General features: G+C 44.8%; 1 protein-coding gene across 3 annotated transcripts in view; it reads right to left on the bottom strand.

The window, feature by feature from the left end:
- The window catches only part of LOC129705289 (granule associated Rac and RHOG effector protein 1-like), a 93,747-nt gene that overhangs the window by 37,657 nt on the left and 35,929 nt on the right, over positions 1 to 20,161 (bottom strand). For 2 of the 3 annotated variants that reach the window (XM_055648798.1, XM_055648800.1), the window contains exon 2: positions 1,117 to 2,632. In XM_055648798.1, coding sequence (XP_055504773.1) covers positions 1,117 to 1,605 — 489 coding nt within the window. In that variant the 5' untranslated portion in view covers positions 1,606 to 2,632. Of the gene's footprint in view, positions 1 to 1,116; positions 2,633 to 9,703; positions 10,303 to 20,161 lie in introns of those variants that run through there. The other variant, XM_055648799.1, reaches the window with a different exon arrangement.

Raw genomic sequence — 20,161 nt, 5'->3', positions numbered from 1 at the left:
TCCCGACGTTGTCGTCCACTGGGCCCGCGGCCGAGTCTCCGAAGACGGGTCGCCGCCGCAACGCCACCACAGCCCCGAAGTCGGCCAGCCTCGCGTGGTAAGTCCTGGCTGGCTCTGCCTCCGGAGCCTTGAGGTCGGTCCCAGTTGGAGGCTGCCAGCTCCGCCATTAGGCCTTAGCGCAGATGGGAGACGGGGGATACGACAAGAAAAGGTCGCATCCCCCCCCCGAAGGAAGAGACTAAAACAAGTTTCCTCCCCCCCCCCCCCCCCCCCACATACACAACAAAAATAAACTGAAATAAACTGTAACAACGGGATAAAAGAAAAGAAAAAAAAAGACAAACGGACTGCAGGCGAGCCGCAGCTGCTAGGACAGCACCGCCACCTCTACCTCATTGGAGACATTTGACTTTGTCTGTGGAACTGATGTGCCACAATGCTGAAAACCTGCATATCCCGCACTCTATATCTTCCCCTTTGCTCTACCTATTGTACTTGAGTTTGACGATGGTACTTGTGTGGTGTTATCTGATACGATTGGATGGCATGCAAAATAAAGCTTTTCACTGTACCTTTGTACACTTGACAATAATACCTAAAACTCAAATCTACAAACCTCAGTTTGATTTTTGTGCTATCATGGTTACCTCTCATTGCAGTTATTAATTGATAGTATTATTGACTATATATTATCCATGTTATTGCTTTAATGGGTGTGTTAAGCAGCAGCAAGTAAGAATTTCACTGTTCTGATGTCTATACATATAATTAAACACACTTGACAGTGGCAACTGTGAAAATACTTTAATGATTGTATAACTGTCTACATCTCTTTCCAATTCTGATATAATTTATCATACCCATAACTGTACAATTATCTCTAAAATTAAAAGTAACAATTCCAGCTTGACAAGCTTTCCTATAACATGGTGACTAATATTGAACACAATGATCTAAATGTGGCCTCACAAATGTTTTATACTGAAACATAACTTCCCAACTTCTATACTCACTACCCTGACTGAAGAAGGCCAACTTTTAGAATGAAAACATTAGCTGTTTTATTGATCTGCTCCAATGAAACCCAATTATAAAAACCTCTCCCAGTTCCCTTACCTCAATATCTTGAAGACTGAAGTCATTCTGGTCTTTGAAGTTTGCGGTGCCTGCACTCAGCTCCATCAGCATTTTTGCAATCTCCGGCTTTATTGCGGCCGTCAGCCTGCTTGCCGCCTCCATGACATGTACCTGCACGTCTTTCAGTTGCATAGCTGCTTTGGAATAATGCGAATTTCGGAAAACGCTGCTGAAGAGGTCTGTGAGGAGTGTGCTGGCTCGGCAGAAGACGTTGAGGGCATCCAGGTATTTGGAGATGCCCTGCTGGATGTCGGCTATCTGGGTGGTGGGGGACGTAGGGCTGGGGCAGCTGCTGGGGGCGGTGGGTGGCAGCGAGGACGTGGCTGCAGGGGACGTCAGGGGTGCACTCATGGTCCTGCCTAGCTCGGGCATCGGGTACTGGTGTTGCTGCACTTTCTGCTTGGACCCGCCAAGCAGAAACCGCCGCTTGTAGTCCATCTTATTTTCCTGGGCACTGCAACAATACATAAATGACAGTGAAGCCTCTGTCACCTCGTCCTTCGTCAAGTAGAAGTCTGATCGCAGAAACTCCGTTCTCCCGGTCACAATTCCCAAACAAGTTTAAGCACGGAAAGTCCTGCCAAAAGGTAGAGACTCACGTGCATGACTTTATCTCCAGAGTGCAAGCATGCGTGCACAAAATCACCACAGGTCAGCACAGGAGACCTATGGATCAGGTCAATTGCAATTATGTAGTATGTTGGGCGCAGCCCCGCTGCAGCCTGTCGAGTGAGGAGAGATAAATGCAGCCGTTCCCAAGCTGCACAGATGTTCCGTGCTGGACCTGTATAGTCATCAGCTGCTGCTCCTAATCACAGCGATTCCCAGCAACGTATGAAAAGAAAGAGTCTAACACTTCACGTCGTCCCAACGAATACGATAAAAACAGCTGGAGCAAACAATTGGTAGAGTGGGTGCCATTTCACAGTGGGAAATAAGCTAGCAGAGAGGAGAGGGACGAATGGGCTTCAGCTAACCAGCAGGATCAGCTGCTGGATTGCCCGCCTGCCTTGAATGGAGTGGTATGATGTTGGTGAATGTTCTTGCTTGCTCCGACACACAGTACTGGCTCCACAAAGCAAACACTAAAAAAATCCAACTACAAAATGGACTAAGACACTGATCAACAGCGAAAGTTAAATGTAAAATAATAGCTATTCAGTGCTTGGACAAATCGCTCAAAGCCGCCCACGTCACTTGTGCCCCGGGTACGGTTCAAGCTCTTCAGAGGGTTCAGTCAGTCAAGTGTATTTCACTGGGATGGAGACTGTCGGCCTTAACGCTAAAGCTAATCACAGAGGGCCCTGTCCGCAGCTTGTGCACGTTCCACACGCCACCGCCTCCTCCTCTGCTGCAGGCTGCGAGCTTTTTATTCTTGCTGAGGTAGTTTGAGCTCAGCAGCGGAAACAAGTGGTGTGTCCAGATTAATCATGTACTGGGCGGCTGGCTGAAGCAGGGAAGCACTAACGTATTGCTGCTGCTTCTAGGTCATTTCCTGAAATAAAGAAAGAGAAATCAATCCAAACTGTATACGTGCCGAGATAATTCAACTCCAGCCCCTGAGCATTCCTTCAGATTAGAACTTGGCACTTCTTGGGGACAGGCAGGGGGGGGTGCTTTAAAAAAAAAAAATTATGCCCGGTCCATTGGAGAGGCAGGGGGAGAAAGAACAGACATGCCCCGAGGTGAATGGGAGAAAGCTCAGACACCATACGGTGCACAAACCGGTTGACACAAATACTCAATTTTTTATCAGTGGCGCAGTTAGTAGAGCCACTACTTCATGGCACCAGAGATCCAGGTTCGATTCTGACCTCAGGTACCGTAGGTGTAGTTTGCACGCTCTCCCTGTTTGTTTCCTACCGGTGCTCCAATGTACAGATATCATTTAATGGTTCCTCAGCCTATAGGTAGCTCTGCACAAGCCATGGATTCCAGGCTCTTCAGAGTACCAACTACATATTAAACAACTTCAAAAGGATTTCACTTCCAATCTCTCCCTCCACCAACACCAACACCATCCAAGACCCAGGCCTTCCAGCCTTAGCACTGGGGCAGGGCACTGGATAGGTGTTGTTTTTCAGAGGACCACCAGTCAATGAAAGGTAGGTACAGCCACTAATTCACAAGGCAAAGAGTATATTGGTCTTCAATGCAAGAAGATTTGAATGCTATCAATAGATTTGAATGCTAATCAAAGATAGGGATAGTATATGGATATTATCAATCGATTTGAATACTAATCAAAGATAGGAGTACCATCAATAGATTTGAATACTGTCAAGGGCCCCTAGCATCCAGGCTACGCCCTCTTCTCACTGCTGCCATTGTCAAAGAGAATGTCCTCACCAAAGGACTTTAAGAACCAGATGGGATGGATTTATAACAATCAGTTTTGAGATAGTGAAAGGCCAGGATACAGAGGATGTTTCCACTAGTGGGAGAGTCTAAAACCAGAGGCCATAGCCTCAGAATAAAAGGAAGTACCTTTAGAAAGGAGATAAGGAGGCATTTCTTTTGTTGGAGGGTGGTGAATGTGGAACTCATTGCCACAGACAGCTGTGGAGGCCAAGTCAATGGGTATTTTTAAGGCAGAGATTGACAGATTCTTGATTACTACGGGTGTCAAGGATTATGGCGAGAAGGCAGGAAAATTGAATTGAGAAAGATGATCAGCCATGATTGTATGGCAAAGTAGAGTGGATTTGCCGAACGGCCAAATTCTGCTCCGATGACTTATGACTCCGAAAGTAAGCTTTTGAAAAATACTGATTCATCGTTACTTGGATTTAAATGAGACTGGTTGAGTTTTCAACCACATCACTAACCTACCCACCAAAGGCTGGTGAGCTTGGTGCAGCAGCCGCTAGCCAGAGGGAGCACCAAGTTGGGCCACATTTGTTTCAGGGAGCAGAACCAGCACTGGCTCCAGACAAATAAATGTGCTCCCTGTGAACAAACTAACCTCTTAAACCTTCCAGAGAACCCCTTCCCGGCCAAAAAAAAAAATCCTGGCATAGATCTATTTATATAAAAATCCTGGGTTGTGGTTTAGGTTTCTTATCACATGCACTGAGGTACAGGGAAAAGCTTTGTTTTACATACTATACAAACAGATCAGATATAATATACTACATCAATACAATCAACTCAAACTCAAGTACAATTGGTAGAGCAAAGGGGAAAATACAGAATGCAGAATATAGTTCTCAGCATTGCCGCGCATCTGTCCCATAGACAAAGTCCAATTTCCTCAATGGGATTGAGGTGAATTGGACAGTGCCCTAGCTTATGGAAGGATTATTCAGAAACCTGATAACAGAGGGGAAGCAGCTGTTCCTAAGTCTAGTTGTGCGTTTGTTCAAACGTCTGCATCTTCTGCCCATCAAGAGCAGGGAGGAGGAGGAATGACCGGGGTACAACAGGTCTTTAATTATGTTGACCGCTTTTCCGAGACAGCCCAAAACAATGTATTTTGGAAGAGGTCCATTGCCATCAGAAAGACACTGTACCATCGCCCACTGCCCTGTGTCACTGTTTAATTAAAAGAAAAATGTCAGCTCCGGAAATTTGCAGACAGCCGGGCATTCCAAATGTTTCTGCATTTAAACTTGGGGCCAGATATAATCAGCATATATTTTCAAGTGACTTGCAACCATCACATGCTTGCCTCCAGACCAAAGCAATGTCTCAATTTTAACATTCTTTTTCTTGGTTTCCAACCCCTCCATGGCCTTCCCCCTCCCCTTCCTGTCACCTGCTCCAGGCATATAACTGTCCATATCCAAAATATTCACATTCATCCAATTCTGGCCTCTTCCTCATCCCAGATTTCCAATGCTCCACCACTTTCTGCCACGCCATCAGCCAACTGGGATCTCCCAAGACAGACACAAAATGCTGGAGGAACTCAGCGGGCAGGCAGCATCCCTGGAGAATGTGGATTGGTGATGTATCAGGGCGAAACCCTTCTATCGACCCGAAACATCATCTATTCCTTTTCTCCAGAAATGCTGACCGACCTGCTGAGTCCTCCAGCATTTTGTGTTCATCTTCGGTGTAAACCAGCATCTGCAGTTCCTTCCTACACATGGTATCTCCCAAACTCTCCACACCCTTATCCTCCTCAAAGCTTGCTTTTGACCAAACCTCATGTTCCTAGTATCAACAGTCAGGAGTGTTCGTTGACAACAATGGAACATTGTTGCATGGAATGCAACAATACATTTCTTAGTTACTGCAGGCTCATTAAAGCAATAACACAAAGGTAAATACACAATAATTATTAACACAATAAATTAATAATAATACAATAGTGCAAATCTGAAGTCAGACCTGTAACCTAAGACAGTCCATAGTAGATCATTGTTGCTGAGGCTAGTGCTTTGCAGCTTCTTTACACCAACCATGTGTGTGTGAGATACAAAACAGCAAATAAGATCTAGCACCCTCGTTGTATCTTGAGTGTTAAATGGAGACAATGCTTTGAGTTGACAGTAAAGTGCTTTGGAATATCCTGAGTTTGTGAAAAGACCTGGGCAGTACAAGTCTAGTCACTGTTGTATTAGTGGGAGTGTAGAGGCTGATTTACACAGTGCCAACCTCTAAATAGTAACATGATCATAAAATACAGCTGCGTTATTTCAGGTCTGTGCATTCATTTCCAGAATATAACACATATTGTAGAAAGTTCCACAAAATCCTTTACTGCGAGGTTGATGGAAGCCTTGAGGGCTTGGAGTTGTGCTGCGTTGTGAAATGTCTGATTCTGTTTGGGGGGGGGGGCATACTGCATAGTACCTCAAACCTCATTGTGAACCACAGCAATCCAGGAGCTTCAACAACAACGGTATTCTCTCCTGAAACACTCTGGAGCAGAGTGTAGATCAAGCCCAGCAGACTTCCACATCAGCCAACTCGTGTTCATCAGTTCTAGGAGCAGTATTAGGCCACTTGGTCCATCAAGTCTACTCTGCCATTCAATCATGGCTGGTCTATCTTTCCCACTCAACACTAATCTCCTGCCTTTTTCCCATAACCCCTGACACTCATACTAATCAAGAATCTCTCAATCGCCACCTTATAAATATCCATTGACTTGGTTTCTATCTGTGGCAATGAATTCCACAAATGAACTCGTTAATCCAAGAATTGCCTCAGTCTGAAGAAGGGTCTCGAGCTGAAACTCCACCTATTCCTTTTCTCCAAAGATGCTGCCTGACCCGCTGTTACTCCAGCATTTTGTGTCTATCTTCAGTGATCTTAGCTTTCATTTAGAATGACAGGTTGTATTTGGAATGCGGTAATGGCCCAAGATGCTTCACAGGAGTGTTGCCAAGCACTGAACACAACCACAACGTCTCTGCTTCTCAGAAGGTTGAGAAGATTCTATATGTTGTCGAATATCGGACTTCTACAGGTAGAGAGAACATACTGGTTGCATCGCAGCCTGGTTCAGCAACTCGAACGGTCAGGACCAAAGGAGATGACAGAGACTGATAGACATTATCCTGACCATCACTGGTACCGACTACCCCATCATCAATGGGATCTACAGGATGCAGTTAAAATGCTCTAAAACCCACACCATCCTGGCCACACACTCTTCTCACCACTTTGCTGTACCACTCAATGGTCATGCCCCATCGTCTGCCTCAGTGCAACCTTTCTGCATTCGAAGGGTGGTGGGTGTATGGAACAAACTACGAGGAGGCAGTTGAGGCAAATACTATACCAGCATTAAAAAGACACAGACAGGTACATGGATAGGAAAGGTTTAGAGGTCTATGGGCCAATCGTGGGCAGGGAGGAGGGGGGGGGGGGTCTAGTGTAACTTGGTCAGCATGAAAGAGTTGGGCAGAAGGGTCTGAGTTTGCGCTGCTTGACTCTGTGGCTATGACTCTCCCCACATGCCTCAGCTCCCTTCACCTGCAGCAATGGGTTGACCTCTGGTTTGAGGAAGAACTTTGAAGCAGCCTCATTGTAAAAGCAGAGACTAGTAACACAGAGATAGCTTGTACACTTGTGACTTGTAGCTGGCTGTAAACCCCTGCTGGAGGGTCAAACACTCTCCACTCACAATTTTCAAAGGTCATTGGCTCATAAATAAAGTTTGAAAAGAATTCCAGTGAGTCATTCTCTCAGTTTTCCTTTAAACATCAAAACAGTTCAATTCCAAACATATAAAATCAGCTGGTAGACGCAAAATGCTGTATCTCAGCGGAACAGGCAGCATCTTTGGAGAGAAGGAATGGGTGATGTTTCGGGTCGAGACCCTTCTTCAGACTGATGTCAGGGGAGTGGGCGGGACAAAGATAGAATGTAGTCGGAGACAGTAAGACTGGCAAGGGTTATTTGAAGCTAATGTTCATAACGCTGGCGTGTAAACTACCCAAGCAAAATATGAGGTGCTGTTCCTCCAATTTGCATTGGGCCTCACTCTGACAATGGAGGAGGCCCAGGACAGAAAGGTCAGATTGGGAATAGAAGGGGGAAGTTGAAGTGCTGAGCAACCAGGAGATCAAGTAAGTTAAGACGGACTGAGCAGAGGTGTTCAGCGAAACGATCACCGAGCCTGCGCTTGGTCTCACCGATGTCAAGAAATTGACACCTGGAACAGTAGATGAGGTTGGAGGAGGTGCATGACTCACCTGGAAAGACTGTTTGGGTCCTTGGATGGAGTCGAGGGGGGAGGTCAAGGGACAAGTGTCGCATCTCCTGCGGTTGCAGGGAAAAGTACCTGGGGAGGAGGTGGTTTGGGCAGGAAGTGACGAGTTGACCAGGGATTTTCGGAGGGAACGGTCTCTGCGGAAAGCAGAAAGGGGTGGAGAAGGGAAGATGTGGCCAGTAGTGGGATCACATTGGAGGTGGCGAAAATGTTGGAGGATTATATGCGATGGCAGATGGGGTGTAAGGGGAGGGCAAAGGGGACTTTGTCTGTGTTACGAATGGGGGGGGGGGGGGGGGGGGGGGGGGGAAAAGGGGGAAGCAAGAGCGTAGCTGCGGGATATCGAGGAGTCCCTAGTGAGAGCCTCATCTATAATGGAAGAGGGAAACCCCAGTTTCCTAAAGAATGAGGACATGTCCGATGCCCTGGTATGGAAAACCTCATCCTGGGCACAGATGGCGGCATAGACGGATGAATTGGGAGTAGGGAATAGAGTCTTTACAGGAAACAGGGTGGGAAGAAGTGGTCTAGATAGCTATGGGAGTCAGTAGGTTTGTAGTAGATGTCGGTCAATAGTCCAGCATCTGCGGATTCTTTTATGACATCAAACATGCTTAATGCACTGTTTCATCAATGCACTAAAACCCCTGACATACAAACAGGGACATGCAGGAAAACTCAAGCAAGGCAGCATCTGTGGAATGGGAAAGAGGCAATGTTTCCAGTTGACAACATTTCATTAGTAGTATATTAATTAGTAGTATATTAAATGTTAATGTGAGAAAACTGTTTTTCCTCTCTCCAGGGTCACTGCTCGACCTGCTGGCAATTTCAAACGTTCTTTGATTTCAGAATTCCAGTAGTCACAGTGTCTTCCGATTTAATTTCAGCACTGTCTTTTTCCTCTCTCTCCTGTTTTCAGAGAACGTGGAAATGTACAGCACAAGGACAGCCCAGAATTTCTGTGTTCAGCATGATGCCATTAAACTAATCTCCTCTGCCGACACATGGTCCATATCCCTCCGTTTCCTACATATCCATCTATCTAAAAGCCTCAAGTGCCATCATCGTATCTGCCTCCACCACCACCAATTCATTTATCTCATTATGTTTGACCCTCGTTCACAGAGATCAGCTGCGATCAACAAGCTTTCACCGCCCTCTCACCACCACTTCCATTTGCACCATTCCATCTCTCCAGGCCTCAATCCCATCAGACATTCCCTGTGCCCCTCTCTGCAACTTCAAACATCTTTGCTAACTTGCCCTGTTGAAAGTTCAGGAACACCAACTCACTGGTCACTGACTATCATTCAGGGAGACTTCTCTACCACAACCCCCTGCCGTCTTTCACCAAGCCAATGTGGGATGCCATTATCCAACTCGCCTTGGACCCCATGTGCTTACCCTGCGGGGCATGGTCAAATGCCTTACTAAAGTCTACCCTGCCTTCAACAATCCTCCCAGTAACCACATCGTATGTGAGAACTGCAAGAGGCACCGATATGTAGAAACAAGGAACTGCAGATGCTGGTTTACTAAGGACACAAAATACTGGAGTAACTCAGCAGGTCAGGGAGTATATCTGGAGTGAATTGCTCGTGATGTTTCGGGTCGAGACCCTTCTCCAGATTGAAACCCCAACATTTTGAGTTTTTCCTCAGAAGCATCACCAAACCTCCCATCTCCAGCACTCCCAATGCAAGAGGTTTAGCTACAAGTACAGGTTTGAAGTTTCCTAGGTTTCCATCGGAGTCCGTCTCTCACTGACTGGTTAATCACACGGTGCTATTAACTATCACAATCTATTTAAATCTGCCATTGAGGCTACCGTGTTAGAGTTCCTACAGGAAAACATACCAAATTGAACAATTTACAGCTTAAATGCACTCCACTTACAAGTTATTTTTCGGAATGAAGGCAGCAGGGTTTCTCGTTCCTTTCCCAAGGATTCCAAGTGGGTTCAAACAGAATAGTGGATGCCTCTGTCAGTACACCAGCAGCACCATTAATAGCTTATGCTGCTCACTGCGACCATTTTGCAGTGAAGTTAGTTTCTCCTATAAATACACCGATGGAAGGCATGCCAATGAGTCATCTGGAACCTTGTCTACTGAACTTCAAACAACAACTTTTATCAAACATACACCATGTTCCTGCTAGTTAGCCCAGCGCGTATCCACAGCAGAGCCCAACACTGCATGATGTGACCACACCAATCCTGCAGCCTGGAGCTGTCACATGAAAGACACCATCTCAGACAGCCTATCAACATAAGAGCTTGCATTTATATTGCTCATTTATCACATGCCTCAACCATTGCCCAGTACTCTGCATACAATGAGTCACTTGAACACTGTTTAGATATGTCACTGGGCTATCGTGGACACAGCCAGGGATGCATACAGTAGCCCGCTCTTGGCTGCAGTGAGGGGTAGGAAACCACTCGAGGAATCCTTGCAGCAACACTTCACAAAGATTGTAGACACAAGGAGCTGCAGATGCCGGTTTATTAAATAAAATACAAAGTGCAGGAGTAACACAGCGAGTGGGGCAGCATCTCTGGAGTACACGGATTGGTGACATTTCAGGATGGGACCCTTTGTCAGTCTTGAGAAGGGTCCCGAGCCAAAACGTTGCCTATCCATGTTCTCCACAGATTGGAGCCAAGACCCACCAAGTTACTCCAGCACTTTGTGCCTTTTTCTGCTGTAACATTGGCTGGTTATGATTTGTCAACAAAGATTGCTGATGACAGACTTGGTTCCTGAATATCAGGAAGATAGGGGCAGCACAGTAGCGTTGCGGTATAGTTGCTGCCTCACAGCGCCAGTGACCTGGCTTCGATCCTGGCTACGGAAGCGTCTGTGTGGTCTGCATGTTCTCTCCGTAACCATGTGGGTTTCCTCCGGGTGCTCTGGTTTCCTCCCACATCGCAAGGACCTACCCCAGTATGTAGAGTGTGGATGAGAAAGTGGGATAACATAGAACGAGTGTGAACGGGTGATCATGGTTGGCGTGGCCTGAGGACCCGTTTCTATGCTTTATCTTTCAACCAATCCCTTCTACCAATTACTTCATGTCCTAGTATTTACCCTGACATGGGAAACAGGTCTTTCCTGTTGAACCTATGCAAAACTCCCAATTTGCAAGTAAATGTCGCTCAACACAGTGAAACAGCAGTCTGCACTAGAGGGCATACCTTCACACTAAAAACAGGGAAAACGCCCTTCACTATAATTCACACTATTTTAAGGGATTTTAAGTGGAAAAAAAGAGTCCAATTAAAAAAGTACACCTGTATTCTAATCTCTCAGAACACACTGTCAAAAAGGAAAAAAATGTCAAGGGGGTGGGGTGGGAGGAAGAAAACACTTCATACTTACAAGTGCCATTGAGGATCACTTTGTACAACATAAACCAAACCAATGTTTTGATGCTGCTTGGAATCATTAAATGAAGGAACTCCGTCTGACATAACACCCCCTCCTTGATGACACACAAACACTTTAGGTATCTGCTTCACAGAAAAACAACATGTAGAAATGAGTAAAGGTTGGGAGAACCATCAAAACCAACATGAAGAACCAGCTTAGACCATTTTATTTGCATTATGTTATACAAAATAAACACATCTCAGAAAGACATGAGTCCGGTATGAATGAGTCATTGAGAGAACTTAGAGAGCTTGGTTCACCACAAAGAAGCCCTTTCACTCGCTCAGAGCCAGGCAGGCCATCTGTACCAAAACATGCAGGGTGTAGCTGCCTGCTTCCCCACCATTGTGTTCCCAGCAGCAGCTCCACAAACAAGCCAGCCCTGCTCCTCTTGACGGCACCAACTCCACACTACAACCTCATGCCCATCAGTACTTGCCCATTTACTTTTCCCAGGTAATATCGGTCTTTGTAAACCGGCATCTGCAGTCAAGATCAGGAGTGCTTTATTGTCATATGTCCCAAACAGAATAATGAAATTCTTACTTGCAGCATGTAAACATAATACTCTGTAAACAATACAACAAAAATTAGTTTAATATATACACTCACACACACACATATATATATATACATACACATACACACACACACACACACACACACACACACACACACACACACACACACACACACACAGTGCCCTCCATAATGTTTGGGATAAAGATCCATCATTTATTTATTTGCCTCTGTACTCCACAATTTGAGATTTGTAATAGAAAAATAATCACATGCGGTTAAAGCGCACATTGTCAGATATTTAATAAAGGATATTTTTATATATTTTGGTTTCACCTTGTAGAAATTACAGCAGTGTTTATACATAGTCCCCCCCCCCCCCAATTTCAGGGCACTAATGTTTGGGGCACAGCAATGTCATGTAAATGAAAGTAGTCATGTTTAGTATTTTGTTGCATATCCTTTGCATGCAATGACTGCTTGAAGCCTACAATTCATAGACATCACCAGTTGCTTGGTGTCTTCTCTGGCGATGCTCTGCCAGGCCTGTATTGCAACCACCTTTAGCTTATGCTTGTTTTTTGGGGGCTCGTCCCCTTCAGTTTTCTCTTCAACCTATGCTAAATTGGGTTCAGATCGGATGATTGACTTGGCCATGCAAGGATTGATCATTTTATAGATTTGAAAAACTCCTTTGTTGCTTTAACAGTATGTTTGGGATCATTGTCTTGCTGTAGAATGAACCGCCGGCCAATGAGTTTTGAGGCATGTATCTATGCACTTCAGAATTGATTATACTACTACCATCAGCAGGTTATCATCAATGAAGATAAGTGAGCCAGTACCTTCAGCAGCCAGGGGAACTGCCCATACCATAACACCCCCACCACCATGTTTCACAGATGAGGTGGTATGCTTTAGGTCTTGGGCAGTTCCTTCTCTCCTCCGTACTTTACTCTTGCCATCACTCTGATACAATTTAATCTTCGTCTCATCTGTCCACAAGACCTTTTTCCGGAACTGTGGATGCTCTTTTAAGTACTTTTTGGCAAACTGTAACTTGGCCATCCTATTTTTGCAGCTAACCAGTGGTTTGCTTCTAGCAGTGTAGCCTCTATATTTCTGTTCATGAAGTCTTCGGTGGACAGTGATCATTGACAAATCCACACCCGACTCCTGAAGAATGTTCCTGATCCATCGGACAGGCGTTTGGGGATTTTTCTTTATTATAGAGAGAATTCTTCTGTCATCAGCTGTGGAGGTCTTCCTTGGCCTGCCAGTCCCTTTGCGATTAGTAAGCTCACTTTCTTCTTAATGATGTTCCAAACAGTTGATGTTGGTAAGCCTAAGGTTTGGCTCGTGTCTCTAACAGTTTTATTCGTGTTTCTCAGTCTCATAATGGCTTCTTTGACTTTCATCGGCGCAACTTTGGTCCTCATGTTGATAAACAGCAATATAAGTTTCCAAAGGTGATGGAAAGACTGGAAGATTAGGTGCTTGGAACTCTCTTATACCTGCATTAAGGAGGCATTTAAACACCCCTTAAATTACAAACACCTGTGAAGCCATATCTCCCAAACATTATGGTGCCCTGAAATGGAGGGCATTTAATGAACTTCTCTAGGTCTACGGTAAAGAGCATCCCGACTGCTGAAATGGAGGGGACCATGTATAAACACAGCTGTCATTTCCACATGGTGAAACCAAAATGTATAAATATGTCTTTAATAAAATCTGACAATGTGTACTTTAACCACATGTGATTTTTTTTCTATTACAAATCTCAAATTGTACAGTACAGAGGCAAATATATATATGATGGGTCTGTCACAAACATTATGGAGGGCACTGTATATACACACGCACACACACACAATTAAATATACATACACATACAACAAACAAATAATAGTGCAAAAAGACAAAAGCGATGCCAAGTCTTTCTTTTCCTCTCTAATATTGGTCTTGTTTAGTTACATGAGTGAGTGGGGAATAAGTACAGGATCCAACGAATTCCAAAGTAAACTAGAGATGAAGCAGATGGGTCATAACTGCACAAATTGATTTCAAATCACAAATGCATCCAGAACTTTAATACACTCAGAGGTAAATCAAAGCAAGTCATCCTATCTCCCAGTTCTTCTGTCTCTGTGCATCAATCCCTCCATTCCACGATATCTGAATAGTCCTTTCTCACGTGGCTTCCCGTCTGCTGTGGTTGACGGAGCCCTCTCTCGCATCTCCTCCATTACTTGCACTGCTTTCACCTCATCTCTCTCCAAACAGCAGAATGATAGCTCCCTCATTCCTCACCTTCCACTCAATTAGCCTCCACCTCCAGCGTACCGTCATTTCTCTATTGAACTTCTCTAGGTCTACGGTAAAGAGCATCTCGACTGGTTGCATCATGGCCTGGCTCGTCAAATCAAACACGTAGGAATGAAGGGGATTACAGAGAGTGGTGGACACTGCCTGGTCCATCATGGGTACTGACATCCCCACCATCGACAGGATCTACAAGAAATACTGCCACAAAAAGGCCATCAATATTGTAGCCTCACAACGCTCTGGTCACACTCTCACCTTGTTGTTACCATTGGGGAGAAGGTACAGGAGCCTGAACACCCTGACCTCCAGGTTCAAGAACAGCTGCCCAGCAACCATCAGGCCCTTGACACTACATAACATTAATCTCAGCAAAGGTACACAAAAAAGCTGGAGAAACACAGCGGGTGCAGCAGCATCTATGGAGCGAAGGAAATAGGCAACGTTTCGGGCTGAAACCCTTCTTCAGACTCAGCATATGGACCATATCATTGGTTTTGAACTTTTATGGTTTCCTGGCATTAATTATTCATTTATTCATTTGTTGTATTATAGATTATTATGTTTATTTCTACATTACCATAGTGATGAGCATGTTATGCTGCTGCAAGTAAGAATTTCATTGTTCCGTTGCCGGTAAGCATGACAATTAAACACTCTTGACCGGCTCTTAGCCTGTACTCGCTGTTTAGAAGGATGAGGGGCTATCTCATAGAAACCTACCAAAGAATGAAAGGCCACGAGAGAGTGAATGCAGAGAGGATGTTTCCAGTAGTGGGAGAGTCTAGGACCAGAGGACACAGCCTCGGAATAAAAGGACATGCCTTTAGAATGGAGATGAGGAGAACATTCTTTAGCCAGAGGCTGGTGAATCCGTGGAATTAATTGCCACAGGCAACTGTGGAGGCCAAGTCATTGGGTATTTTTAAAGTGGGGATTGATAGGTTCTTGATTAGTAATGGTGTCAAAGGTTACAGGGAGAAGGCAGGATAATGTGGTTGAGGGGGAAAAAGAGATCCACCATGATCGAATGGTGGAACAGACTCAACGGGCCGAATGGCTTAATTCTGCTCCAATGTCTTACGGTCTGAGAGGGGTCTGGTTCATTGCCATATTGCAGGTTGTGGGAGCTTGTGTTCAAAATGATGGCTGTGCCTTTCGCAGAGATCATCTCAAAAGTACATCATTACCCAAATGCCTGAAAGGATCTGCCTTCATGCAGGTTTTTCCTTCAAACCAAAAATACATTCCCTCCAAAAATCCCAGGCAGCAGAGCCGTTTTTAAACATCCTGGAGATTGTTATGAATCCCTTCAAGAGTTTGCTATCCTAAGCAAAGCTTCAATGTAGCGTGTCAGTTTGAAAAAGAAATAATAAACGATCAAGGGTTGGTTTCCTGTGGGCATCTAATGAAGCTACATTGAAATCTTGCCATCATATATTTTACTTTAGTTTCCACTTGAATGTAAATGTATTCTCAAACTCTCACAATAGACAGAGTTACAAAGCCAGCGGACATCAACAGACCCGTCAACAGACCAGACCTTCCTGGTACTGCAAGGCAACCCGCCGACACGCGGAAATCCATGTCTCTATTTGCTGGAGATACAAGGAACTTCAGATGCTGGGATCGTGAACAAAAGACAAAATGCTGCAGGAACCAGCGGGTTGGGAACGAAACACCGTCTGTCCAATCCCTCCACAGATTCTGCCTGACTATATGTCTAGTAGCATATCGACCCTCACTAGCAACGCTTCCTCAGCACGAATGGACACTTTGGAAGCATCACGGTGTCACCATACAGTAGGGATTGCAAAAAGTTTGGGGAGACAATGGTGTCTGGGGAACGGCACAGGATACTTCAGTCTGAGAACCAAACAGTGTCTCACAGCAAAAGGAACCTGAAAAGGCAAAACATTAATTTCCACAAGTATAACGCTGGTCAAATATGGTCAATGCTACTTGAAATATCCAGACAGTCTAAGAAGATAATGCTGCCCGCAGTCTAATGAAACATTTTTGCACCCACACTAATAAAGCGTTCATACACAAGTGTTTACAAATTGTCATGACGTGTTTGCAACCCGAATGCTAACAGATCTGCTCGTTTACTCTAACACTCACCCAATCCAGCAGTCACAACAGATCTGACCATTAAATCCCCAATGTGATTATCCACTAAAACCATTAGATCCTCTTCAAAGGCATTCTGGTGTTGTCATGAGGATGAAAATAGAAAACTAAGTCACAGCCGAACAAGACAGTGAAATAACTCCCCTTTGGATTAACAAGCCATTTAAAACAATAAAAGAAACAGAACACTGTAAAGTGATTTAAAACATCCCAGTTTGCACACATGAAGAATGTGCAGAACAAAGCATTTCACAGATGCACCAAGACAATCAAACTGTTGTGTGCTAGTTGGCAAGTGTACAATCACCGATTCAATTGAGAGGGTGTGGGCTGACGTAGTCCCAACAGGACAGTTGCTGCCCCAGTAATTCCTGTGCTCTCGTGTGCTGGTTCTGTAACCTCGTCTTCTGGTTCTGTGAATCTGTCCAGGTGACATCCTGCACCAAGACCTCAAATGGTTCTCGCAATGTTTGAATGATGTTTTATGGCCAAGTGTCCTGCGGGATTGGCTTGGGGTTCTCTCTTTCTGCCCTTCTTTTATCAGGATGCATCACAGGATGGTTTGGAAACAGATCCATACAAGACCACAAGAAATTGCAGAATTGTGGAAGCAGCCTAGACCATCACACAAACCATCCTCCCTTCTATTGACTCCATCTACTCTTTACGCTGCCTCGGGAAGGCCACCGGCAGAATCAAAGACAAGTCTCACCCCCGCTTCGACCCCCCATTCGGGCAAAAGATTCTTCACATCTGTCATCAGGCAACTGAACCATCCTATTACCTAGAGAACAGTCCTGGCCTCACATCTACCACATTGGAGACTCTCGGAACTCTTTAATCATACTTTTCTTGTACTGAACCTTATTTCCATTATCCTGTATCTGAAGGTACACAACAATGCTGGAGAAACTCAGCGGGTGCAGCAGCATCTATGGAGTGACGGAGATAGGCAACGTTTCGGCCCAAAACGTTGCCTATCTCCTTTGCTCCATAGATGCTGCTGCACCCGCTGAGTTTCTCCAGCATTGTTGTGTACCTTCGATTTTCCAGCATCTGCAGTTCCTTCTTAAACATCCCGTATCTGAACACTGGTTTGATTGTAATCTTGTACTGTCTTTCTGCTGGTTGGATAGCACGCAACAAAAAAGCTCTTCACTGCACCTCGGTGTGTGTGACAATAAACTAAACTAACTCTGGTTGTGGAAATCGTACCCAGATCGACTTGCCGGCCATGTCCTATGGATCATATCTGTCCATTATGCAGCTCCTACATTCTTGTGTTCAGGAGGCATGGGGAACTGCAGATGCTGGAATCTTGAGCAAGATACAAAGTGCTAGAGGAACTTAGGGGGATGTTACCTGACCCACTGAGTTAGTCAGGTGTGTTGTTTCTTGTGTCGAGATTTGTTCGTCTATGTTCTCACTCTCTAACTGCTCCCATTCACTCACTGATCACTAACAATGTTTAGTTACAATTACGCAGATTTTATTATTCAGCAAAGGACCTTCTAGAAATTGATGAAGAGATGGAAGGTGGAATGCAAGAGGACTAGAGAAAAACACAACTCGACTGAAACCGCTTCTCGGTAAGTGAAAAGTAAAAGAACAGCAAGGCAAACGTGACCCCATTATAGACAGGGCAGGAGAGTTTATAGTTGCTCATAAGGAAATGGCAGATGAATTGAAATATTTTCCATTAGCTCGCATGGAAGAGAAAACCTGTCAGATATATTAGAGCAAACACAGGGCTGGAGGAACTCAGTGGGTCAGGCAGCATCTGTGGAGAGAAATGGACAGGTGACATTTTAGTTCTGGACCCTCCTGCAGACTGATCACTCGCACAGACAGTTGGTTATCAGGGTTTGTACAAGAAAGAACTGCAGGTGCTGGTTTAAATTGAAGGTAGACAAAAAATGCTGGAGTAACTCAGCAGCATCTCTGGAGAGAAGGAACGGGAGACTGAAGAAGGGTCTCGACTCGAAACGTCACCCATTCCTTCTCTCCAGAAATGCTGCCTATAAACCTGGTTATCAGGGTTAGCGCCTATGGAATTGGAGACAAGTCAAGTTATGCCACTGTTTAAAAATGGAGGGGGAGGGAAAACACAGGAATCCGAAGACCGTTCCATCAATAGTGGAAAATGCTAGGAACTACTATAAAGCACAAGCTAACAGGATGCTCAAAATGTCAACGGGGTTCGACACAATCAATATAGATTTCTGAAAGGGAATCTGTTTTTGGCCAACATACCAGTGATTATTTGCTAAGCATTTAATAGAGAAAATAAAAGGGAGCCATTAGCTGGTGTGATCTTGGATTTTCACAATGCCGTTGATAAAGTCAGACACATAATGTCACTGCTCAAAACTACTGCTACTGGGGGTCATATATTGGCATGGATTGAGAGTTGGTTGACAAACAGGAAGCAGCAGGAATGAATGGGCCCATTACAGGGTGGCAGAACGGGTGGGAAACTGCAGGGGTCCGAGCCTGGGCCTCGGCTGCTCGGATGAGGAAACCAGATGTCATAATTGAAGTTTGTAACAACACTAAACTGGGTGGGATTGTGAGCTGAGAAGATGCAGAGACTTCAAAATAACTTTGACTGATTGAAGGAGTGCTCAGAAACTCGACAGATGCAGGGAAACACAGATAAATGTGCAGTTAGCCATTTCTTCAATGCCATTAGCATGGGAAATGTTGCTGGACAGAGACTTGGGTGTCCTTGTTCACCAGTCAACCGTGCATGTGTAGCAAGCAGTTGAACTGACCAACGGTGTAGAAAAGAAATACAGATGCTGGTTTATACCGACATACGCACAGTGCGGGACCAACTCAGCGGCTCAGGCAGCATCTCTGGAGAAAAAGGACATTTCATAAGACAATAAGTGATAGGAGTAAAATTAGGCCATTCGGCCCATCAAGTCTACTCCGCCATTCAATTATGGCTGATATATCTCTCCCTCCCATTCTCCTGCCTTCTCCCCATAACGTCTGACACCCGTACTAATCAGTACATTTCAGGTTGGGAGTCTTTTTCACATTGAAAGTAGAGGGTACTGGAGGTATGAAACGGTCAGAACAAAGCAGGGCTGGCAACAGATGACCAAGGAATGGCCCATAACAGCCCATCACAAGGGCATTAGATAAGGGAAATCTATACAGATGGCAATCCTGAACTTTTTGAAAGCGTTTGATAAAGTTCCTCATGAAAGGCTCAGAGGAAAACTGGATTATTATGGCATCAGAAATAGTCTACATAACTGGATTAGGGACTTTCTCACAAAACCGGACACAGAGGGTGACCTGTGAAGGAAACATTTCTTTAGAAGAACAAGTACTGTCCTGTCAGGAGTACCGCAAGGCACGGTCCTCGGACCACTGTCGTCCCTGATGTACATTAATGATCTACCTGAACACATAAATTGTAAAACAAGACTCTTTGCAGATGATTGTCTTGTATATACACCTGTTACTGATGTAGAGGATATGAACTCCTAACAAGAAGACCTTAAGTCCTTGGAATTATGGCAAAACACATGGAAGATGAGCTTCAACCCAACCAAATGCTCAATTATGGTCATTTCAAACAAGAAGAAACCACCTACTCGAGACTACGTCTTTTGTGGACAAATACTTCATCGTACAAGTTCACAACCATACCTTGGAGTTCATCTTGATAACAAGCTTTCGTGGGGGAACACGTGGACAACACGGTCACTAAAGCCAACTGGACACTAGGATTCCTTAAATGAAACCTCTGGTTCTGCCCAAAAGAAGTGAAAACCACAGCATATACAACATTGGTTAGACTCTTACTGGAATACGCTTCATGCGCCTGGGACCCGAACAAAACTGGTCATATCGACAAACTAGAATGGGTACAGAGGAAAGCAGCATGCTTTTACATCGGGAACTACAATAGAGGTAGCAGTGTCAC

This window comes from Leucoraja erinacea, chromosome 17 (assembly GCF_028641065.1).
Source record: "Leucoraja erinacea ecotype New England chromosome 17, Leri_hhj_1, whole genome shotgun sequence".
Lineage (NCBI taxonomy): Eukaryota > Metazoa > Chordata > Chondrichthyes > Rajiformes > Rajidae > Leucoraja > Leucoraja erinaceus.
The sequence above is the reverse complement of the archived record's forward strand: the minus strand, read 5'-3'. Positions and strand labels throughout refer to the sequence as shown.